At 48.2% G+C, this 24,395-nt stretch overlaps 1 protein-coding gene across 1 annotated transcript in view; it reads right to left on the reverse strand.

The window, feature by feature from the left end:
* Positions 1-1,143: 1,143 nt before the first annotated feature.
* Positions 1,144-24,395, reverse strand: part of LOC104275659 (centrosome-associated protein CEP250-like) — a gene marked incomplete at its 5' end in the record, with an annotated part of 35,277 nt that continues 12,025 nt past the window's right edge. The window contains 20 exon segments of the mRNA XM_009871675.1: positions 1,144-1,254; positions 3,959-4,013; positions 4,140-4,423; positions 6,237-6,284; positions 6,446-6,538; positions 6,966-7,121; positions 8,659-8,843; positions 8,846-11,003; positions 11,529-12,098; positions 13,943-14,097; positions 15,769-15,889; positions 16,144-16,271; positions 16,684-16,996; positions 17,801-17,960; positions 19,328-19,629; positions 20,087-20,230; positions 20,558-20,692; positions 21,773-21,952; positions 22,709-22,878; positions 23,078-23,205. Of these exon segments, the coding sequence (XP_009869977.1) occupies positions 1,144-1,254; positions 3,959-4,013; positions 4,140-4,423; positions 6,237-6,284; positions 6,446-6,538; positions 6,966-7,121; positions 8,659-8,843; positions 8,846-11,003; positions 11,529-12,098; positions 13,943-14,097; positions 15,769-15,889; positions 16,144-16,271; positions 16,684-16,996; positions 17,801-17,960; positions 19,328-19,629; positions 20,087-20,230; positions 20,558-20,692; positions 21,773-21,952; positions 22,709-22,878; positions 23,078-23,205 (5,596 nt within the window).

Genomic DNA, 24,395 nt, shown 5'->3' on the forward strand with positions numbered 1-24,395 from the left:
ACTGCTGGCTCATATTCAGCCAGCTGGCAATCAGAACACCCAGGTCCTTTTCCATGGGTGAGCTGGAGCAGGCTCGGTACAGGGGCGAAGCTCGGTCTGACATCCTCCCCCTCCCATCCACCACCTCCCAGAGGTGGGTGCCACAGCCCCACCAGCAGCAGCCAAGCTGTCCCTGGGGCTGCCACAGCAACACGATGAAAGTAAACCACTGTGCAAATTACCTGCACTTGTCGAGCTGCAGCATGGAAAGAGGGGAAAAAACCCACTTTATTTCCCAACTTGGCTCCTCAGTGGGTACTCCCCACCCCGTCATTTTGCTCACACCTCCATTCCGCTCGCTGCACACAGGGGATGGCTGTGAACTCAGCGGTTACGGTGGACAACAACTCATTGTAGCTTGTTCAAGTAGAAAACTAGTGCAATCTTTTCTTAAGCCATGTATTTCCCTAGCCCTTGGTTTTTTCCTACTTTTCAGTAGGAAAGTGCACTCTGCAAAAATTTCTTTCATTAAAAAAATCTTTGAAACTCATTCATCACTAGTGGATGCTTCCAAATTGTTTGTGTTCCATTTGTTTGCATTCCGATTGTTTGCATTCCGTTTTCCACAGCAAAACATTGCACAGCCCTGGGAAGGGCACGAGATGGGAACCCCGCGATGCTGTAGCTGCTGGTCTCAGAGAGGCTGACCTCCCTTCTGAGTCGCTGCCTCCAGAGCAGTAGCTCTGGGCTCCCTGACCACAGCTGCTAAGGAGTAAGAGAGCTCTTGGTGAAGGTCTGACAGCTCCTGGCTGGTCTTTGCACAGCACCCGATGTAGTCCTGCTTGTGTTTCCACATTATGATGATTTTTTTTTTCTATTTCAATTATTAAACTGTTTGTATCTCAATCCACGTTTTTCCACTTTGCCTCCCCATCCCAGCGGCAGATGGGGGAGCGGTGAGTGGACAGCCGTGTGACGTTTTTTTGCTGCCCGGGGTTAAGCTACGACACGGTTTTTTGACACCCAACATGGGACTTGCTAATCAGAGTGTGTTCAAACAAATTTCTTGTAAGCACTCATATTTATTGGTGTAGTAGTCACCGGTCACATTGTTGATCAATTTGCTCTTGGAGTTGCTACTCGAGCTGTGTGGTGTAAGGGCTGTTACTCCAGGTGTGCAGTGTAACACCGTGCCTTCGCTCTGTTCTGCTGGTTCTCAACTCTGCGTTCTGCATCAAGGCTTGGTTGGACTGGGCTGTGTGATACCGACCGTGGCTAATCAGGGATTTTGTAGCCATCATTAACGTCATCTCCATACTTCGGGTGCCATCTCCTGGAAATTCTTACTACTTACACTTTTAAGCTATTTTGTTAGGGAGGAGATCTCTTGCCACATCTTCCCCTTCTCCACCAGGCTAATTACTAGAGCATTTGAGAACTTGGAAAGTATTGAATAGCATTGATATGTTTCAATCACTGTGGTCCTGTTGTGGTTTTTACCTGGGAGGACTTGAGGAAGTGGGATGGAGAATCTACCTCGACCCCAGAGGCACGGATTGGGGAAGTGCAACGAGGTACAATTGCCAAGGGAGGTTCTTCCAAGGGAATTGCTGCTCCGCTCTCCAGTGGGCAGTTCCCCAGGCAGAGTGGAAGGGCTGATCTTACTTATTAAATTATGGAAAGGAATTCTAACCCATTTATACAAAATCACAGAATTGTTGAGGCTGGAAAAGCCCTCTGAGACCATCAAGTCCAGCCTGTGACCCAACACCCCCCCATGGGCCAGACCACGGCACACCCAGCCTCTCCTTAACCCCCCCAGGGACGGGGACTCCCCCTGCCCTGGGCAGAGCATCCCAGTGCCTGAGCACCCTCTCCGGGAGGAAGGGCTGCCTGAGACCCAACCCCAACCTCCCCTGACGCAGTTTCAGGCCGGGCCCTCTCGTCCTGTCACTGGGTGCCCGGGAGCAGAGCCCGACCCCCACCTGACTGCACCCTCCCTTCAGGGAGTTGTAGAAGTGAGTAGAGAATGCTCTGAGCAGTGCTAGAGGAGCCCTGCCTCCAGCCAGGCGGAGGAGAGGGACAGTTGGGTTTATTGGTCTGTGCGGATCCCGTGGCCTGGCACGTCAGCCCCACAGGAGTATCAGGTTCTCAAAGGCACCGGTGCACAATGTACTCTAAAGTCATCAAGCTGTGAAGGGGCAGAACCCATCCGTGTTTCTGGGGTGGCAGGGGCATCCCAACAGCTGAGCCTATCGGAGCCTGACTGGGAATGAGTGGCATAACCACCCTCCGTGACTGGCCCAGAGGCTCCGTGCATCCTTGGCATAAACTGCCTCAGGAGCAGATATTTCAAGGACCCAAAGGGGACCGGTGGGCATTTGGTACAGCTGCTGTGGTGACAGAAGAGAACAGCTGACTACTTTGCCCGGTCTCTCTGAGACCCTTCGGTGGTGGGGCTGCAGAGGGTTGAAAAACAAGAGGTGTCAGTCACGACTGCTGCGGCGCCCCGGCAGCCGTATCACACCAGCTCCCCGATTCCCATCCAGAAGCTGGATTTGCTCAGCAAAGCTCGCTCACCCTTTAACAGCCCCACATGGATGGTGGGGAAGGCTAACAGGGAGTGGAGACTAAGAGCAAGCTATCGTGGCCTGAACAAGGTCGTACCACTGCCATGCTCTTGTGCCAGTCATGCTAGAAGTTCAGCATGAACTGGAGTCAAAGATGGACAAGGGCTACGCCACGGTCAGGGTGCTTTCCTGAGTCCCTGCGGCAGCAGAGTGCAGGGCACAGTTTGCTTTCCCTCAGAGGGGCATCCGGTACACCTGGGCTTGACTGTCCCAGTGGTGGAAATGCCATCCCACCAGCTGCCATGGCCTGATCCAGACTGCCCAGGAGAAGGGTGGAGCTCCAGAACACCTCCAGTACATCGGTGACATCATCGTATGGCATGGGGCAACACAACCAAAGAAGTTTTTGAGAAAAAATCCTCCTGGAAAACAGATCTTTGTCATAAACTGAAGTAAGGATAAGGGACTTCCATGGAAAGAGCGACACACTTCACTCATAAGACAAAAGTAGCAACATATTTATTGATATAAAATAGCAATTAAAAACAGTTTTCTCAAAAATTATCATAAATGCAACAGTGGTTTAATAAATTCAATAGCAAGACACAATTTGTTTCCAGGTTCAGGATGGCAGTTGGGCACTAGCCCTACACACTGTGTATCTGGATGACTCGCAATGCACCAACCACTCCCCTCTGTGGCCAGTCCTACACACTCAGTCCTGCGAGATTACTTTGGACGGTGTCCTGAGTCTGAGGGAGTGGTTCTGCGCTGCAGATCTGCTGCTCCAAGGAAGGCTGGCTCTGAGGGAGCTTTTGGTGGGCTCCATTTCTACCTGGAGTCACGTTGGGGGTCGTGGTCATGTACAGCTTTAATGGGTTGATGGGGTCTCCTAGGTAGGCTGAAGTGGTCTTTGGGGGGCTCAGGTATCCAGGATAAGTGACAGGGGCTCTCCGTGTATGTGACCTGCAGCACACGTGCCCTGCCACACAGGCTCTGCTGGGTTAATTCAATTTTTATCCATCCATCCTTCCATCCATCCATCCATCCATCCATCCATCCATCCATCTTCACATTTCTCCTATATCTAACTGGAAGACCCACAAACTGATGAGTTTAACCCCTACTATAGCTAAAAAAGATAAGACTTTCACTGTGTGTTCCCTCATGGCTGGTTCATGAGTAGGGAGATGTTATGATCTTCTCAGCTGATCATTGCAGTGTTTTGGAGAAATAAGCGTATTGAAAAAATAAAACCAGACAAAGTCTTTGCAGAAACTGAGAGGAACAGCCCAATGTGACAGGCTGTGTGGAGACTGATGAGGCACGCTGTGATGGCGTGCTTTGGCAAAGGAAGAAATTTTACCAGCTCATCAGGTTCATCCTCCTTTTCCAGGCCTACGACTGACCCCATCCACACAAGTCAGCACCAGTTTTGTCCCAATCCTGCTTCTGCGGGAGAACCTGCAGTGAACACCGCACTCTGAACTTTTACCTTACGTTGGAATGCCTTTCTTGATCCAAGCTCCCTGCCATCGTTCACCGATTTGGTTCCTACCAAGGCCTTTTGCTGCACACTGGTCCTGCTACCTCAGGTCATCGCTCCTGGTGGATCTGGGTGTCGAATGCAATGGCTGTCTCTCAGGAGACTGGTGGTCCAGAGATATTAGTGCCAAGTTGAAGTTCAGAGACTGATCCAGCTTCCGGGTCTCTGCCTCCAGAACAGCAGCTCTGGGCTCCCTGACCACAGCCGCTAAGGAGTAAGAGAGCTCTTGGTGAAGGTCTGACAGCTCCTGGCTGGTCTTCGCACAGCACTCGATGTAGTCCTGCTTGTGTTTCCGTTCCTGTGCCAGCTGCGTCTCCAGGACCGACACCTGAAAGAGGCAGAGGCCAAGCTCAGACAAGCCCACGCTCTCAGGACCATCTGTAGCTCCACGGGGGCGGCTGTCAGGGAAGATGCACCCCCTAACTCCAGCCCTGACAAACACTTTGTCCTTTTGGAATGAGAAGTGACAGATTCCCAGACACACCTCGAATCCAGCTCTGATTATCGAAAATTCCAGGCTTTTTTCTGGCATAGCATTGTACGTGTGCAACACCAAGACATCATATGTATACTGAGAGAGAGATTCCTACAGGGTTTAGTAACTCAACTCTTTTTTTCAGAAGAGTGATTTGGGCTACTGGCACCTTACTTCCACATGCTTTTCCTCAGCAGGAGGACTACTGGTTACACAAGGTAGTGAAGAAATCTGTTGTGATCTAGTTTAAAAACTTGACAGCTAGCACACGAAAAGGGTGCGAACTCTCATTTTTCCTAACTTTAGAGCATTTCAGAAATGAGCAGAGTATAATTTGTTGAACTAAGTCTGCGGGGAAAGGACTGCTGAAGCCTTGAAAATCCTCAGACTCAGACAATCCTCAAACACAGGGTTGTGCCTGCTGGATTTCCTGGTGGGAGAGGCCCAGCTGCTCTCACCTCCTGTGAGGTTTGCAGTGCAGTGCAGCCACAGCAGCTCTGGCGTGTTGGCCTCCACCCGCTTCAGAGCGGAGGAGATGCCCAGAGAAAGTCAGACCTCAAAGGGGCTTCACAGCAAACAACAGGCATGGGCCAGGGTCACCACTGCTGAGGAGAGGGAGCAGTCTGACCTTCTCTCTGGAATAATAAGGGCACCTTTGTGAATCTGGGCTTGAAAGCCTGAAAATCCCTCCCATGCTTGGTCAGGGAGCCCAGAGGTATGAGTGGGAGAAGTGGCCATCGGCTGCTAAGAGCACCTCCCAGGAAGCAGGAGATCGAGTTCCAGCTCCACTGTTTCCCAGAGCGAGAGGAGTGCCCCAATTAGCCAGCTGAGGACAATTCTGTGAGTAGAGCACCTTCATTCACCAGCTGAACTGCTGAAATAGGTCCACAGTGCAGGGCAGACACAGCAGTCACAAGGGGAACGGGGTTCAGTGAGTTACCTGTAGCAACAGCACTTCAGAAGCTGAGGCTTCCTGGTGAAAGCATCCCTAAGATACAACGTGATGGTTTCAGCAGTATTCTCACCTCACTGGGCAGAGCTAAGCATCCTTCTCAGGGATGACCAGGGTGTAGCAGACCCATGAAAGTACATGGGAGAGAAGTCTGGTGACTGCTTCTACTGTCAGTACCACTGTCACGGGACGCAAGAGGGCTCAGCAGCCGGGATGTACATCCTTACACTGATAACACCAGTGTCCATACAGTGCTCAGGTCTCCAACTCAGCCTGATAATGGGATCATAATTAACACAGAAGAGCAAGAAGAGATGAGCAATTTCCTGAAGGCTATAAGCTCTGGCACTGCCTCAGGTCCCTGGAGCGCTCACAGGGTACAAGCTTCACCATTAATCAAGCCAAGGAAAAAGAGCCAATAAGATGAGTTAGACTCAAGGGGAATATCCTTAGAACATTCTCAACTTTCAGGTGAGTCCCAACTTTTAAGAATTTTGTCCAATCTCTATCCCAGCTGGCCTGACCTTTAGACGGGTCAGAGACTAGTCCTGGGTGAATGATGTTTGACCATGGCCAACAGATGTGTCTGTCTGGGTATTTCCACCACCTGGTGTATTTGCTTCCTGACAGCCAAACAGAACTTGGGCTGTAGTGTTGTGCAAAGTTGTGCCCATCAGCACAGGCACAGCAGCTTTTGATGAGAGTTCTACTCACCTGATTCTGCAACTCAGATAATCGACTGCAGCAAGTGTGAGACTCCTCCTGTGAAGAAAACGCAAGGATTTTAGTCTCCATTTAGGCCAGGGCCACGGTCTATATTTGACTTCTATCAGGTCTATACTGGGGGGCTGCTGCCACTGGGATTTGCCATTGTTCTTCTGTATGGCCAGAGCCTCCTCCTTCAAGTAAGATTCTGTTCTCACCTGTCTAGAAGCAGGCATCTTGTGCTGGTCAGGGAGAGAAGATCCACGTGTATCTGGCAGCAACCTCTTCAGTCTCCTCCGTTCACGTTCCACCTGCATGTTGGATAGGAGAAAGGGTCAGAGAAACCTGCCACCGAACAAGGAGCAAAAGGACCTCTGGGCTTCATGGCAAGGAGATTTCTGCTCAGACTGTTAATAGCACCAGAGAATATTGGGGCTGAAAAGTTCTTGATGTTGAGTATGGAGGAGACAGAGCAAGAGCAAACAGTTCCTGATACAAGAGCGTCAAATGGAGACAAAAGGAGCGTGCATGGGGACACTGAGGCAAGAAGGGTGGTACAGGAACGAATGTGCATTTGTGAAGGCAGAGGGGTGCCAGAAGAGAGAAAATCCAAGTGTGTCCACAGGGAAAAGTGGGAGAGGGAAGGAAATGAGCAGAGGACTCTGAAGTGCTGCCTATGCAAGTGCGTTGTGTTCCAGAGGACTGAGTGTTTGCGGTGGCAGTGAAAGCCTGTTTTACCTGCTCAAGAGTCCTCCTGAGCTCAGCATTGAGTTGCTTCAGCTCCGTCCTCTCAAGTTCCATCCTTGCAACTGCTCGCTGCAGACATTCCAGCTGCTGCAGCAGGACTCTCTTCTCTGAGAGCCAGGGTAGCTGCTCCCCTTCTGCAATAGCCTGCTGGGTGTACAGAGAAGAGGTGATGTGAGCTGGTGCCACGTAAACGTTAGAAGGGCCGGAATCAACTCATCAGAGTGATCGGACTCAGGAATGGACAGTGCCAAGTTCCTTCTCCTCCTCCTGGTCCACAGGCCAAACCAATACACTCTCTTCGCAGGGGCCCTCCTCCCGGACACCTTGCAGAAAGGGAGTTGTTTGTTCTGGACATGCTTTCTGCTAGTTTTGTTCAGTGTCCCCCATTCTGGTTTTTAAAAAGACTAGAAACCTTCATTTCCTATTCGGCCACTTAATGGTTTTATAAAGGTCTGTAGCAATTCCAGCTCCCTCCCTCCCAGCCACTTCTCGTCCATCATGAAGACTGCCACACTGCCATGTTCCTCTCAGGGAAGCTCGCTAACATCTTTGGTCATCCTCCTCGACCTTCACTGTACACTTCCCTGTCTGTAGTCCTACTCTGTGTCCTTGGGCAACCAAACAACAGGCAAGGTGAGGTGAAAAAAAACCCCATTAACAACCAAGCCCTGTGCGTTGCTATGAAGCTCGTCAAGAGCCACCTCCCCTCTCACGGGCTTCTTGATGAACTGCTCCTTGAAGCAATCTCTGACAGCATGTGTAAGTGCACTCGTGGTACCAGCACCATAACTGATCTACCTGGATGCTGCCGCGTTACCTCACCTAATGCTGGTGCACACCTGATGGATGTGGATGTACTGAAATCTCCCACTGTTTTATTGTTTCCTGCCCTTGTCACTTCTCTGCTTCCCACCAACAGAGCACAATACCTGTCACCATCCTCCTGACCGGGCTGGTAGTAATGTCTCACAAGTAACGTATAACGCATAAATACAGTATTTTATTAGTAGCGGTTTTTTATACGCCTGTGTACTACCATAATGCTAAGAGTTTTGACAGTGTCCCAGGTGAGTTTGCAGCACAGGCAGTTGCAGCTGACGCAGCGGCAGCACCCGAGTCAGACCCTCACACGAACACACGTTCACACTTTTCAGACCGCGGCACAAAGGTGCAAGGAAGCCTTTAACCTGGTTGGGCAACGGTACAAATTCCACTCAGAATAATACACCAGAAGGGCTGTACCTCGGACATCCACTTCTCTGAAAGCATCCTCGGAGCACCACCAGCGCAGCTGCTGTTCAGCCATCACTATAAAATTCTACTAAGTTTAGGGCACTGGTTTGGCCAGCTGTGCCCTCTCCTTTCTGTGCCTAACCATGATCTGTTGGATAAGCTTGCCTAGATAGGAGAGAACCAGTTACCCACGCCCAGCTTTTGGACTTAAGTTAACCACAAGCTCTGTAGTGCTTTCTGTAGTGCTGGGCTTGACAGAAAACATTCCAGCAGGTGACTGGTCTCTGGCCAGAGCTACACAGACAGGGAAGCCTGCTGAGCAAAATCAGAGTTTCTTTGGCCAAGCAGGTCCTGTATTTATGGGAACAGAAATTCCCGAATCTTTATGGGAAACATCATTAGAATCCTTTCTAGATATTTTAGTTGAGTGATGATTAATCACAGAGCCTACCTGCAGCTGAAACCGGTCCTTGTCCCTCTCTGACACCATGCTCTGCAGGATGGCTATTTCTTCCCTCAGAGTCCCGTTGGCCATTTCACTCTTGGTGAGGGCAAGAGTCAGGGTTTGTGCCTTCTCTTTCCACTCAATTTCTCCGCTTTCAGTCTGCTTCAAAACAGCAATCACACGCTCCAACTATTCTCATCTTCCAGTTGTTGGGTGAGCTCCTTCTGCCTTTGCAAGAGACAGTCTCTCTCCTGGAGAACTCTCCTCTTCTCTGCTTCCTCTTCCTCCCACTTTTGGAGTTTCTGGATCTGCTTCTTTAGGGTCTCTTCTTCATCTTTCCACCGCAAAGCTGATGTTACTTGTTTTAGGAGTTCTCTCTGCCTCCTAAGCTCTTGTTCTCTCCCTGTCAAAGCCTTCTCTAAATACCCGACCTGGTCTCTCTGGTACTTGATCTCTTCATCCTTCTTTGTCAGAGTCTGCCGAACATGCTGGAGATCTTCCCGCAGACCTCTTATCTCCTCTTCAAACTGCTTTTGCTCACGTCGAGCCTTGGTCTCTCGTTCCCTCTCAGGCAAGGCTTCTTTCAGGAGCATCTCTCGCTCTCCGTGATGTCCAGCCTCTTCATTCTTCTTAGTTAGCCTAAGAGGGAGATTCTGCAAGCTCTTAAGTTCTTCCTCCTGGCGATGGAGCTTTTCCATGAGCATTTCATTGTCTTCCTCTCTCTTCCTCATGGCTTCCTCAAGCAGACCCACTTGCTTCTGGCATGATGTCAGTGCTACTTTCATGTTTTCTTCACGAAGCTGGAACACGTTCATTTGCTCTGTGTGCTTGAGGAACTCCAGATGGTTCTTCTTCACTGTTTGGCTCATTTCATCTAGATCCTGCTGTAGACGCTTGGCCTGCTTACCTTCTAACTCCTTCTGCTCTCGAAGGTCCTGGACATGCTCTTGCAAAGACGCTATCTCTTGATCTCTAGCTTCTAGAGAAGATTTGGAGTACTCTAGTTTTTGCAGTATAGCTTTAGTCTGCATCACTGCCTCCTCCTTCTGCTGCTGAAGCTTAGAGACAGCCTCCTCCAGAACCTCTATCTTTTCTTCTTTTTCTTTCAGAGTCTGATTTGTTGCTTGAAAATGTGTTCGCTCAGCTTCGTGCTTCTCCTCCTTCTCCTTGCATGCCTCACATTGCTTTCTAAGGGACAAAATTTCTTGCTCTTGATCTTTTAGCGCCACTTGTAGGATTTCCTTCTGCTGTTCAGAGTCTTGTGCTTGTTTTTGAAAGGTCTCAATCACTTCCTTCTGAGATTCAATCATAAAATCCTTCTCTTTCAGTATTGCCTTAGTGTATTCTAAGTCTTTATGTAAGACACTCATCCGCTGTTCTGTTTGTTCCTCAAAGTCTGGTGTTTGTTGCTTCTGGATGTCTATGAGTCTGTCCTTTTCTTTTAAGGTTTCTAAAGTCTGCTCCAGTTGGTCATGGACAGCCTTTAACTGCATTGCCATGACTTCTTCAGCTTCCTGCATTTGCTTTTGTTGTGATTCAAGCTCTTGATCTTTCTTAGATAAAGAAAGTGTCAACTTTTCTACTTTACCATGGAGTTCTTGCAGGTACCCCTCTTGCTGTTCCTTGCATTGCTCTAAGAGTCTTAACCGATCCCTTTGAGAATCACACTCACTTTCTCTGTCCTTAAGAACTGCCCTCAGATGTTCAAGGCTGGCGTGCAGAGATTTCACCTGTTCTCTCTCCTTTTCCAGTTCTTGGACCTGCTGAGTCAGAGACATAAGCTCTAGGTTTTTCCCGTTCAAGTTGCCTTTCATATGATCAAGATCCACCTGCAGATTTTTTACCTGTGATGTATGGTGTTTTTCTAAAATAATTACTTTCCCCTCCTGGAATTTGATCTCCTGGTCCTTCTCTTCCAGCTCTTTGCTCACCTTGCTGAGAGCAGCCCTCTGCACTTCCTGCTGCTTCTCCAGCTCCTCTATGTGTTCTTGCTGGGATCTGATCTCCTGTTTTTTCTCCTCCAGCTCTTTGCTCACCTTGCTGAGAGCAGCTCTCTGCACTTCCTGCTGCTTCTCCAGCTCCTCCATCTGTTCTTGCTGGGATTTCATCTCCTGGTCCCTTTCTTCCAGCTCTTTGCTCACCTTGCTGAGAGCAGCTCTCTGCACTTCCTGCTGCTTCTCCAGCTCCTCCATCTGTTCTTGCTGGGATTTCATCTCCTGGTCCCTTTCTTCCAGCTCTTTGCTCACCTTGCTGAGAGCAGCTCTCTGCACTTCCTGCTGCTTCTCCAGCTCCTCCATCTGTTCTTGCTGGGATTTCATCTCCTGGTCCCTTTCTTCCAGCTCTTTGCTCACCTTGCTGACAGCAGCCCTCTGCACTTCTCGCTCCTTCTCCAGCTCTGCTATGTGTTCCTGCTGGGATTTGATCTTCTGGTCCCTCTCTTCCAGCTCCTTGCTCACCTTGCTGAGAGAAGCCCCTTGCATTTCTTGCTGCTTCTCCAGCTCCTCTATGTGTTCTTGCTGGGATCTGATCTCCCATTTTTTCTCCCCCAGCTCCTTGCTCATCTTGCTGAGAGCAGCCCTCTGCACTTCTCGCTGCTTCTCCAGCTCCTCCATCTGTACTTGCTGGGATCTGATCTCCTGGTCTTTCTCTTCCAGCTCTTTGCTCACCTTGCTGAGAGCAGCCCTCTGCACTTCTCGCTGCTTCTCCAGCTCTGCTATGTGTTCCTGCTGGGATTTGATCTCCTGGTCCCTTTCTTCCAGCTCTTTGCTTATCTTGCTGAGAGCAGTCTTCTGTACGTCCTGCTGCTTCTCCAGCTGCTCTATGTGTTCTTGTTGGGATCTGATCTCCTGTTTTTTCTCCTCCAGCTCTTTGCTCACCTTGCTGACAGCAGTCCTCTGCACTTCTCGCTGCTTCTCCAGCTCCCGTATCTGTTCTTGCTGGGATCTGATCTCCTGGTCTTTTTCTTCCAGCTCTTTGCTCATCTTGCTGACAGCAGTCCTTTGTTTCTCTAGGTCTTTCTCCAGCTCCTGTATGTTTTTTTGCTGGGATTCTGTCTTGTGTTTTTTCTCTGCTATGTCTTTAATAACCTGATCAAGAGTAGTTTTATGCATTTCTTTCTGCTTTTCCAGCATTCTTGTCTGTTCCTTGTAGAACTTCATTTCTCCCTCCCGCTCCGACAGGGTGGCAGTCATACGAGTGAGAGTCTCCTGCAAAGCTTTTGCCTCTGCTGCTTCTTTCTGTAGTATCTGGATTTTCTCCAGATGCATTTCCACTTCCTCATTTTTAATTTTTAAGATAGATAGTGTAGTTTGGAGTTCTTGTTCAAGGGAGTGATTCATATTTGTTGCTGTATTTGCTCGGGTTTCAGAGGCTGTGACTGATTCCTGAAGAAGTTTTACCTCACATTCCAGTTTTTCTTTAAGTTCTTGCAGTCTGTCCCGTTCATGCTGCAAAATAAGGAGGAAAAAAAATCATTAATTCCATTTATATATGTTTGGTTTTCATACTAGATTTCAGCTTCTCCAGTGGCAGTCAAGGGCTGAAGTTTGAGGTTTAGTGGAAAATTCAAGCTATTCAGTTGTTCTCCCTGTTTGATATCATTTCTCTACTGTCACTCAAAAAGATTTGAGAACTTTACTGGATTTATCAAACTCTGTCATAACTTACTTTTGGATAGATTTCAACTTCTTCAGTGGCAGTCAAAGGCTGAAGTTTGAGCTCATAAATTCAAGCTATTCAGTTGTTCTCCCTGTTTGATATCATTTCTCTACTGTCACTCAAAAAGATTTGAGAACTTTACTGGATTTATCAAACTCTGTCATAACTTACTTTTGGAGTCATTATAAATGGGAAAGTGGGGAAATATTGATTATGTAAGAACAGCCACACTGGCTCCAATGTCTGGGCCAGTATCCCGTATGTAACGTTGCCTGTAAGTGCTGAGCAGAGAAGAAAGCCCAAGGGTGCAGGTCTGATACTTTTCCCCCCCAGTCCCAGCTTGTGAGAGCTTTCAGAGTCTCGCCCTGATCCCACAAAGACCTGCTGCCCCATCAACACCCTTTGTCAAGGAGTTCAACAGCCTGGCCGGCGGTAAGCACAGCACCTCTGCTCGCGGCCTGGCTCTTGCTTCAGGTGGCTTTTGTTGAACTCTTGGATAAGGAGAGCCAGTGGCTGCTGCCCCACCTCTCGGGATGCTGCAAACCCTTCCTGCACCACTGCTTTACGTGTCAGCTTTCCCAGCTTACTCAGCCAGTCCCAGCTTCCTTTATTGCCATTCGCTGAACCTCCTCTAGCCCTAATGTGTTCTTTTATGGAGGAGCTGCCAGAGCTGCAGCCAGGATTGAAAGTCCGGACTAAGCACAATTTAGGCAGTGACATGATGACATTCTCTATGAGGAAGGCAAGATGGAATACTCCATTTACAATTATTTTTTTGGGAATGTTCATGGTACCGTCCTCTAGAAGCCCACTGTGCCCTCTTGGAGGAGTAGTGGTCAGATCACAGTCTCTCATTCCGTGCTGCAAATCAGAACCAGTTTTCCCCTTGCACATATATATATTTAGCTAGACCAGCACTTTCGTTTCTCAAATGTCTCTATTTTTTCCCCCCATCTGTTTTCACATAGGCAATGCTGAACAGCTTTCTATTATTAGTAAACTTTGTCTTTTCAGCCCTTTTTCCAGATTGAGCTATTTAGAAGTCTAAATATGGCTTTGGACACAAATAATTGCCCATATAACATAATGTAAATAGAGACAAGTTTGAGAATTATTTTGACTTAAGCTTCGAGGGCAGAAGTTTTCAAAATTCAGGAAAATAAACACTCTAAATCATAACTGAGTTTATACGATTACAGCACTTTTTCCTGCTTATTCAGAAGAATGCAGTTGGAAAAGGTAAACTGAAAACCAGCCCCTAGTATAAACAATATTCTTTTGCTCTTGTAATGGTCTGTGGTTTCTCCACACAATCTCTGATACTGGCCATCTTAACGACCTCTCCTTTCTGGACTGTCTTTTCGCACCCAAGGGGATGACCCCACTAATTCAGCTACATGGCCTGGCAGGAAAGCAAAAGTCTGGGAAACAAGAAACGACGAGTGGCAGGAAGGGGAAAATGAGAGAAACTTGGTCAGCATTTGCTACTCTGTATCCTCCCAGGTTCAGACTCAACCTGTACAAGACCACTCAAAATCAGCTCTCCAGTGTAAAAAGTTTTCCCTTAGAATTACTAACAGAAGGTCAAAAAAATATGTAAGAAATGGCCTTTCAGGGCATATGCTAGCCTCACCAGGACATCCTTTCTTTGCTTCTCAGTGCTCTCGAGCTTCCTTTCCAAAGACGCCACCTCTTGATGTAGAGTCACAGTCTCCTCTTTCAGAGCAGCAGCTTCTTCCTGCAAGGCAGCTTGTAAAGAGTTCTTCTTGCATTCTGCCATATGTGTCTCTGTGGCAGTAAAGGTAAAGAAGAAGGTGAAAAGCAAAGCAAAACCAAACTGATTTGCATCCTACGGAGAAAACACTATTTTCTTATCTGCCTGCCTGTGTTTTCCCGGCCCTAAACCCTGATGCACTTTCAAAGCAGACATAAACAAAGGAAACTTCCAGGCAGAGAAAAAAAGGAGACTAGAATTGGCAAGGTTCAGAATAATATGACAATATGTTTGCTCTTTTGCCTGTTGACAGGTCAGGGCTAAGGGCATGGCAGCATATCACCTACAGCGTTAGAAGCGGTTACAGCCAACGTCAATGAAACCACGACAGAGACAGCAGGTGAGCATCAGCTCTAGTGTCCTGAAAGAAAAGGAAGATGAAGCAAGAGTGAAGACTGACTAGGACATACTTAATTGACCAGGCAGACTTAAGAGATGCTAGAGAAAAGAAACAGATGTCAACACTGTGCTTGAAAATGTCCTTTCGCTATTTGTCCAGAAGAATGCTAGGGGAATACGTTGTGCGCTGGTAGGAAAAAAAAAAAGAAGAAAGGAAATATTCCGTGATACTCGGACAACAGCAAGGCAAGAACAATTGAGCATCACACCAGTACCATGACCTGAAGCAAGGACTACACAGGGACAGGAACTAAACCTAAACTAACAGACAGGAACTAAAGACGAAAAGAACTGACTAGTGGGACAAGCAGGATTCATGCAATGGCAGAATTTTACGTACGTAAGCTGTTATCATATGTAACTTATGTAGTAAAAACTATGGATATTTCAGAAACAGTGATGATCTAAGGCCTGGAAAATTCTCCTTTAAAGAGTCTGGAAAATCAGCAGCAGTTCCATCTCAGAGGGGGAATGCGAAGAAATACTGAAGAGGTAAAGGCACTGCGCAACCAGGCAAGAGCCTGTGGGGAGGCAACGAGCCCACACTTTCCCGTTCCTGGGGTCTGAGACAGGAAAACAAGACAATGAGATGAAAAAGCAATTCTGATGTAGAGAGTGGGAAAACAATGACAGAGAAAGCAGCAGGGATGCCTGTCCAGCTATGATAGAGAGAGGCCAACAGCCAGCCCTGAAGGCTCTGGGATGGCCTGGAGATAAGAGGAAGAGGTGACTAGTTACAGGTGAAAACCAGTTCTCAGATAAGCCCAACATGCGCATATCACCAAAGGCTAGGAAGAAGTGGTTAGGAAAATGTAAAATTGTGCTTACTATGGCTGTGTGCTCAGACAGCAAATCAGTATCAGCAAGAAAACACGTAAAAAGGATGCAGAAGGACTAGGAAAAGCAGCAGAAGAAATGATGCAATAACACTGGAGCTTAACACTGAACTAATGCTCTGTGAATGGGCCATGTGAGAGGAAAAGGCAGTCAGTAAGGACAAGGCTTTTTGCAGGTCGGTGCTTTTGAAGAGCATACGGAGAAGGATGACGTGTGACCCGGAAGGCATCACCTCTGCGTATCACCACCCCTGGCACAGGTAGGTGCCCTGCCAGGCACTGGATCTTTCTCTAGAGAAAGCTTGCGCTGGTAGTTCTATAGACAAGTCTCATGCTTGTTGGGTTTTCGTGCCTTCCCACTGGGCGCTGCACCTTTCCTGTGTGTGGTATCAGAGATCCCTGCTGGTGAGACAGGATGGAGTCAGTGGGTTGGAAAGGAGAAGCTTGTACCTTCCTGGCTTTGAGCCAACCGTTTCTGCAGCTCTTGATTGTGGGCACTGAAACGGTCCCGCTCAGCTTGCTTCTTGCTCAGCTCCAGCTCCGAGTCCTGGATCTTCTTCCTCGCATCATTCTGGAATAGGTAAGAAGAGAAGCATCACCTCACAGAGCTGCTGCTGGCAGGAGACAAAGAGGTACAAACACCAGGCAAAACCAGCCAAGGCAGGAGGGGGCAGCTGGGCAGTAACGGTAGATGTGATTCTCCTTTCTCCCCAGGGCAGCAAGCCAACCTGGCCTACAAGAATTTACGCCCTTTCTGGATTTGGTACTTTGTCAGTTCAGCGCAGCAGAGGGACAGGATTTCTGGGTGCACTAGACACACATTACCAGAGCTTGCCGAGTCTGCTTCAGGTGCTGACGCAGGTCTTCTAGGGCTGCTGATGCTCTGTCCGCTGTGAGCTCCGCAGGGAGATCCCTGGCCTGATGAACAGTTAGGCCCCCGCCACCACCCTGTTCTGAAGAGAGAAGCCATTCTGTTTCAAGCTTTAATTGAAGGATCTCCAACAAACCAGGCCTCTTAACACACAGGAGAAGCTGGCAGTGCCTTTGACACTGTCCCAGGGCTCAGGCTATGGCACGACACGTGTCACAGGCTCACAGTATTTTGATGACCACTAACACCAGTGCTGTCCCAAGGAAGAATGCACATGCCCTATGGCTCGACATGACCCGGGGCCCATTTCATTTTGATGCTGATCATTTCTCCACATACGTGGACTTGTCTCTCTGCAGGGATGTCAAGCTTTTGAGACTTCCCAAGGCTGGAGTCAGCCTTAAGTGAAAGGATGAGACTATCATATCAGGGTTACAAAGAGCCATCCCTCCCTCCCTTTCCTCTCCTCTGAGATTTGTTAACCCCACACGTGCCTGAACTCCAGGTGACCACATCTCTGCTGTCACAGAACATGCGGTGGAGAACCAGGTACAGTTTGTCCAGCTGGGCCTGGGCTTCACAGCGGGCACCATTCGCCTGCTCACACTCAGTGGCCAACGCCTTCGCTCTGTTCTCTGCGCTGCAAAGCCTCAAACGCAGCTCAGACATCTCAGCCTCCAGCGTGCTCAAAGAGTCCCTCAAGCACCGTTCGCCTGCTCGGGACTCCTCCAGATCCTGTAGCAGCTGCTTCACTCGGGTTGCCAGGCCAGCCTCCTTCTCCAGCAGCGCTCCCTGCAGTGCCTCTACCTGTAACACAGATGCACAGAGCCTCAGGGACAGAGCTGCTACCGAGGCAGCAGAGCAGGAAGCACAGGAAAGAATGAAGGAGAAATTACTTCAGGCAAAAAAGACATTGGCAAAAGTAGGCATGAAGCTAATGATTCAAACTTAAATAAATTTTTAAGCAAAATAAGCTACAAACAGGTATCTGGAGGCTAAGAGGCCAAAAGGAAGTTTCCCCATCCACAAAGGAATGGTCGAACTGTCAGGTTTTCACATTTTCCAGCCTCAGAAATGAAGCTCTATGTGTGTGCATGTGTGTGCATGGGTGAGAGGTGAGAGCCAGTGGCCAGCAGAGCGAGGCGGCAGGTCAAGCATCCCTGCATGGAGAGTGGGGCTGCCAGGGGTGCTCAGGACTAAAAGTAAAAGGGGAGGCAATCAGCACCTTTTATGGAGCATTTCCAAACACCAGAGGAACTGGCTGAGGTGGAAGTGCCTTCCACAGACCACGATAACCACTTCTGTTTCCCCAGACTGCTCAGTGCCCAACCGAGGCAGAAACACCATCTGGGGACAACAGTTGTAACACAGATACTGAGAAACTCCAAAGGAATCTCCTGTTTCTCCTCAGAGATTTAATGCTGTGAACCATGACAGAGCAGGGGAAAACACAGCAAAACGCAGCAGATCCAGCCTTGACCTCAGTGTGCAAAGTCTCTGGGCAGAATACAGAGAGACTGCATGTTGTTGGGAGGGGAAACAAGCTGGGGCCTACAAGCCAAAGGTGGTAACCTACGTCTCTGGAGGAGAGGATGCTAGTGCACAGGTCACCTGGTTGTTGAGCTCTTGCACTTCTCTTCTGTGGTCTGAATGGAGCTGCTCAGCCTGGCGAAGATCAGAAAGAAGCTGGGACATCTCATTGTGCTGGACGAGGCTGCTTTCTTCCAGGGTTCTGAGGCTCAGTTCCTTCTCTTCCAGAGACAGAGTCAGCCTAAAAGAGGGAGCATGCAAATCACTACTACATGGTGAAACATTTAATAAACTCTTAGGACTTTCACTACCAAAGGAAAAGGTCTGTCTGCTTGTTCAGCCCTAAGCCAGGTTGGCAGTCACACCCAAGTATGAGCCCAGTAGCTGTTTTCCACAGAAGACAGGTGAAGTACTGGCTAAACATATTTTTTGAGATGGAAATGTGAATATAAACATAACAAAGCCTGGAAAATAAGACATGAAGGAAGAAGACAATTTTTCTTTTGACTAACAAGACTCCAGGGTAGAGGTTTGGTCAATAATAAAGAGGTATTTTCTTCGTCTAGCTTGTGTGTCTGGGGAGGAACAGCAGCAATGACAGCAAGGTGATCTCTGGGAAGTGTCCTGAGTTTGGCTGGGATAGAGTTAATTCTCATCATGCTATATTCACTTTTCTGAATCTCTTCCCCATCCCACTGCAGGGGTCGAGGAGCGCGCGCTGCTTAGGTGCCAGCTAGGTTAAATCACGACAGGGATTTTCATAAGACTTGTCAGCACCCACGTTACTTTCAGCTAGAGAAACAAAGGCTGATACTTGAAGTGGTAACGGAGGCTTGGAGGAAATACTCAGAATCTTATACAAGACGCAGGATCCTTCACAGGGGAAGCAAGAGCACACTGCCTTTTATTTCTCTTCTTCAATGAAGATATGCGTTGAAGACTTGCAGGAATTTACCAGGTGAAGTAGCTTACCTACATCTTCTCCTCTTTCTTGCATTCCCTGGGCAGTCAGTAACATCCATAACTACTGCAGCTGGCAGAGACCCTCCCTCCAGACACTTGTTGGGATTTTTCGAGGAACAAGGAAACATACGGCTCTAAGAAACATTCTTGTTTCTCAGGTACCTCAGAGGGGAATCTGGCTTAGTTCAAAATCATGGTTTTAAGGCGGCTTCTGCCAACCAGAGGTATCAGGATGGGAGACTGATAGGGATCCCAAATGTTTAAAGCCTACTGGACCCAAAGTGGAGCTGATGGATCTATCCAGTTCATTATGCTGCAGCTCATCCTGTCCCCTTCAGTGTGTTTCAGGTTTGAAACTCCTGAAAGTTTCATTTAACAGTATAAACCCGCTGACCTAACAAAAGAACGCCCCCTTTTAAGGAAAGGACTACTCCAAAAGCCATTTTCTTCACACAAATGAAACTGAAGGATTAAAAGAAAGAAAATTAAACACAACATCAAGAGAATGAAACATATCTGCACCGATAGTTCCCAACTCTGCTTTTTAGGAAATGCTGCCAGAGCAAAGATCTGAAATGCTGTACGTGCAAAGATCTAAAGTGGGAATCCATTAAACAGAATGAAGCCTCATGGGCTTTTATTTACCTGGTCTTGTCACTCTCTAGGACCTTCAACAAAGCCTCTAATTCTGTGTTGTTACGCTCCACTTCTTCCCATTGACTCTTTTCCCGCTCCAAGGCCTGCAGACACACTTGCAGCTCCTTGTTCTGCTGTTCTACCTCCTCCTGTTGACTCCTCTTCTCCTCCAGGATCTTCTGGAGGTGCGCGACTTCCAGCATCTTCTGCCTGGACAGTTCCTGTGCTTCGCTCAGCTCTTGCTGAGCTTTGTGGCCCATCATTTGCTGGGACTCTTCGGAGGCTGCCAGCTGAGATGTCAATTCTGCCACCTCAATTAAAACGTAACAAAGCAGTTAAAGGCTACAGTTTGTCACTGTCGGCCATATCAGGTACTGTGAGGAAAGGGAGAGAAAAACTTTAAATTTCACCCTGTCATGAGAGTACCAGATTCTCAATGGATAGAGCCAGCTTGTTTAAAAATCTAAAGTGGGTCACCATGTTCATCTGAAAAAAAACACCTTAAAAAGCAAGGCCAGCGGTAACTGGGCAGCACAAATCCGTTCTGGGGATTGCTGGCAATCAGGCAAAAGGACTAGCCCGCCTATCCGGGGCAGCAGCTGAGATCCAGCTGACCGGTAAGTCTCCTTCAGACCAGCTCAGATGGAGACCACCGCAGGAGGGCAGTCAGAGGGATTACCCCAGCAGCCTGCTGCTCTGCAGTGCAAAGGCAAGAAGTGGGGAGATCACACGTCTGATGACTGGAGTAGCTATCGCTGTTTTAATCACCTGCGTTTGTAGAGCATCCCTCTGCTGAAGCAGGATATTCATTTCCTCTTTGATGGTTTTGAGTTCTTCCTTGTGCCCGTTCTCCAGTGCCTCCATCTTACTCTGAGTTTCCCGCAGCTCTACTTGCAGCTCTTCCCTGATGTTCTGTAAACACAAATGGAGAGTAAGTTACTGGGACCTGCCATCAGGTTCTGCTTTTTCCTTTTTTGTCTCAAAAATCACATTCATTCAGCCACTTGAGCTTTTCTACCCAGCTCTAATTTCACTGCAACCCTTCCTTCCTGTTGCTGATTTCTGGAGCTTACCAGGCTCTGCGCTTTCAGTGCTTTACCTCCTCAGTCCCCAGGACTTGGGCTCTATTTCCTTGTCACTGCCCTTCACTCTGTTACCTGGCTCTCTCAGCCTCTCTTTCCGCTTACGTCCGGTTGCCAGCGGCCTGTTCCTTCAACCTATCCCACTAATCAGACTTACCTGCCCATTCTCTTGCTGCTCTTCCATCTCCTGCTTGAGCTTCTCCAGCTGCTGGCAGGCTTCTCTTAGCTCTCCCTGAGTTTGGAGTAGCGTCTCTAATAAAGCCTTCTTCTCACTCTCCTTTTCTAGCAGGGCCTGCACAGAAATAAAACAAAGACAGGCTGAAACTTCCCATATAAAATTTGCAAGACTCACAGATGGATGGGCTCACACATTCCCAAAGCACTCTGCTGCCTGGGCATTATCTGCCCACTTGGAGACACGGCTTCCAGAGACTGACAGTACAGACACGGTCCATCCACGCTCCATTCATGCTGACTGAAACTCCAATGAACTCCCAGTCATCTAACAAGAAAATGTGTGGCATTTCTCAAGTGTCTCGCCTTGCTTGTCTTTTGCTGTGTCCTGTTTGTCTTTCAAAAGCGACTTTTGCACCTAGTGAGAAGTACAGAAAACACAAGGCTGCCAGAGGGCTGAAGCTAGCAGCATCTTTAGAAAAGTCATGTATCTAAGGTTGGTGAAAATTACTTGGTTTAAGGTAATCAGTAGACTTTACCAAAGCACTGACATTACAGGGACACGCTGTCATCTCTGAACGCTGCCCTGTCATCTCAATACCTGCACACAGCGCTGGGGGTCCTGCAGTCCCGATGACTTTTGGTAGGACACAAGAACTCTCAGCATATGACAGGGTTGCTTTGGCACAGGAGAGCTGGGCACAAAATAACTTACCAGCAAGTGACTTAAAACACAGCCCAGAAGACAGCTCTGCTTTACCGCTCAGAAATATTTCAGAGATTTTTCTTTTGTCAGCAATCCTGCTGTGCCCCTCACTATCCCTCCCAAACAAAAAAACCATCCATGGGGGGGATTCAGTCCTATAAACTCAATTTGGTCTTTAACGGAGTTAAAGCTATAATCACATATCAGTAAACACCAAAAGAGGATCCCTGACAGAACCGTGAAGATACTCTAAGTCTTTAAAAATAGGCAGGATACAAAAGCAGCACAAAAATCTACAACGAAAGGTGACATTTCTGCCTGGCTTGCTATGAGAGGTCTCAATACTAGTCCCAAAGATAGCCCTGTTCACCTTCCACCTCACCAAATTCAACGTAGAAAACATGCAGGGCATGCTCCACACAGTCTGACATCCAGCCAGCTCTCACAGTTCTAGCCTTGCAAAAAATCGAATTCTCCTTTCACTGTCTTTACCTCTTGCTTGGCATTTTCAGCTCTGGTTTGTTCCTCTTCTTGCTGAGCTTGCATGGCAGCAACTTTCTGCTTCATATCAGAGAGCCTCTTCTCGTGCTCCCCTTCCATCTCTGCCTTCTCTTTTTCCCATTGCTCCAGCATCTTCTGCAGCTCTGCACGGTGCCCTTCCCGCTCGCTTGCCTGACGAGGGGAAGAAAAGTCTTCGAGATGAAGTCCAGTCAAGCTCTCCCCAAAAAATATATGAAGTTTCATCCCTCCCACAATCACCCACCCGAACAGTGCACAGCAGTGGCTTTGTGCTCTCCATAAATCATGGAATAAATCAAGGAAGGTCAGCAGGTGGAAGAAAAGGAGATGCTACCTCCCCCTCTCTGATGGCTGCCTGTTTCCCAGCACCTCTCTCCTTGGGCTCTCTCTCTGTTCTCAGAGTTTTTATTTTCAAAGCTCAACTCCATTCTCTTCCAAGGAAAAGATGCAGATGGACTGCGTGGTGATAAAGAGGCCAGTACCCCAACGCCCTAGTCACAAAGCAGGCTACGAACCAAAGTTCCATGAACAAGGGGGCCCTTCCACGTGCTTAAAGCCCAAAAGTAACACCTCTGTCAGCTGCGAAAGGACAGAACAAAAGGAACAAAGTTCCCGTGACTGCCGCTGGCAGGAATGTTGGGAGTCTACTTCATGGTAGGCAGGTTAAGAGCCTACCCTGTGGAGACCACCCAACCTTCTCCTGAACTTGTCCTAGGCCCACGCTGGATCTGTGGCTGGCCCGCAGAGTCCTGTGGGTCTTCAGGTATGAGCCGCTGGCTCTGCTGCCTGGCCCAGCGATGGGTGGCCTGTGACAGATGATTGCTGCCCTTCCACGTATTCAGGCAGTTACTCGTCTAAAGCCTGCCCACAAAGCTTGTCTGAAGAATTCAGAAGCATATTGTGTCCTACCAGGTCTCGCAGGAGTTTGTTTCTTTCCTCTTCATGATCAGTTTCCTGAAGCCTGAGGGTACTGTCACACTGCTGCTCTGTCTGCAGGAGCTGCTGTGCCATGCTCTCCCGTTCCTGCCTCAGGAGAGATCTCTCTGCTTCCAGCTCACACTGAAGGCACTTCACTTCCCCTGCAAACACAACAAATGGCACAACTCAGAGGCTAGACAAAAATGGTTCTGCCTTTACTGACCTTAAGCCATTCGAATTTCAGTGTAGGAGGGATTTGCCTCCAGCTCCTTCTCTCCTCAGAGGCAGCGCAGACAGCCAGCTATTTTCATACCACCTTCCTAGGCAGGGGGATCACCAGGAGCAAAGCAAAGCTCTCACCTTGTACCACCTCCTTGGCCTGCGTGACTGCGTGAAGTTGGATTTCAAGCTGACTCCTGGCGATCTCCAGCTGAGACAAGTGCTGCTGAGCGTCAAACAGGCTGGATTCCAGGGTGTCCTTCACTGACCTGCAAGTTGTGCATACAGACAGAAAGTAGTTTCTCGCTCCTGACACCCACAGGGAGTTATTCCAGCAAGAAGTCGTTCAAGATCCCTACCCCTGAGCACAGAAAATTGCTTGCATGGAAGGTGATATACAGAAAGCATATTTCTGCCATTTAAAACTGCAATACAGGCCCCTCCGAGGGAATGCCCAGGCTTTCCTCATGCCCTACAGTAACACAGAAAGCCCAGTCAATTTTGATCTCAGCAGGGAAATCTTAAATTGCTGTTGTCTGATCTCTGACACACAGCTAGCTGTGCCCACAAAGTCTGTGCCAGCAGCAAAAGCCCAGCCCCTGCTCACAGCCTTGGCTCACGAGCACTTCCAAGCTGCTCTGCAAGGGACAGAACAAGTGTATTTTCCTGGCTCCGTTGTGACTTTTTCACGCTCTTCATAGTGTAGGTATAGGCAGATAATTTTCCAGGCTGCTTACATCTGAAAGGGACTAAAGAACTACTTCAGCTGATATAGTAAAATCTCGTGGTTGTAGCAGCATTTGTAAGAAATGCTTACAGGGGTGCAAACAGAAGAGCATCCTTCAGCAGAAAGAGGCGCCTGAGTGGTACAACAGTAATCACAGAATCATAGAATACCAGGTTGGAAGGGACCTCAAGGATCATCTAGTCCAACCCTTGAAGGTAAAGAAACACAGTTTAAATGAGATGGCCCGGCACCCTGTCAAGCTGAGCCTTAAAACTCTGAAATTGAGGAATCCACCACTTCCCTTGGAAGACTATTCCAATGACTAATTGCTCTCACGGTGAAAAATTTTCTTCTGGGAATAAAACGCACTACAGCAGGATCTCACTACTTCGGTGGACAATGGAGGGTGAATTTTCCAGAAGGAGAATAAGCACCTATTTCTGATTAAGCCAATCTCTGGCATTTTAAGGATAAATAGAAGTCAGTCTCTAAAACAGAACAGAAAAGATAGAGTCCAAAGCTGTGGCAACAAAAGGCTCTTGAGAACAACATCTGGAAAGAAGAGTTGCTGACTTTTCATTATATATTGCCAAAAAATTCTTCATAACTCGCTTGTACTTTAAAAAATAATTTATCCCTTAAAAAAACCCCTGAACATTTAGTAATTTAATAACAGCCCAATAATTGGCCAATAACAGCCCAATAATTGACCAAACATAATTCAGCTGGATC

The sequence above is a fragment of the Apaloderma vittatum genome, unplaced genomic scaffold (genome assembly GCF_000703405.1).
Source record: "Apaloderma vittatum isolate BGI_N311 unplaced genomic scaffold, ASM70340v1 scaffold6286, whole genome shotgun sequence".
In the NCBI taxonomy this organism is placed as follows: Eukaryota; Metazoa; Chordata; class Aves; order Trogoniformes; family Trogonidae; genus Apaloderma; species Apaloderma vittatum.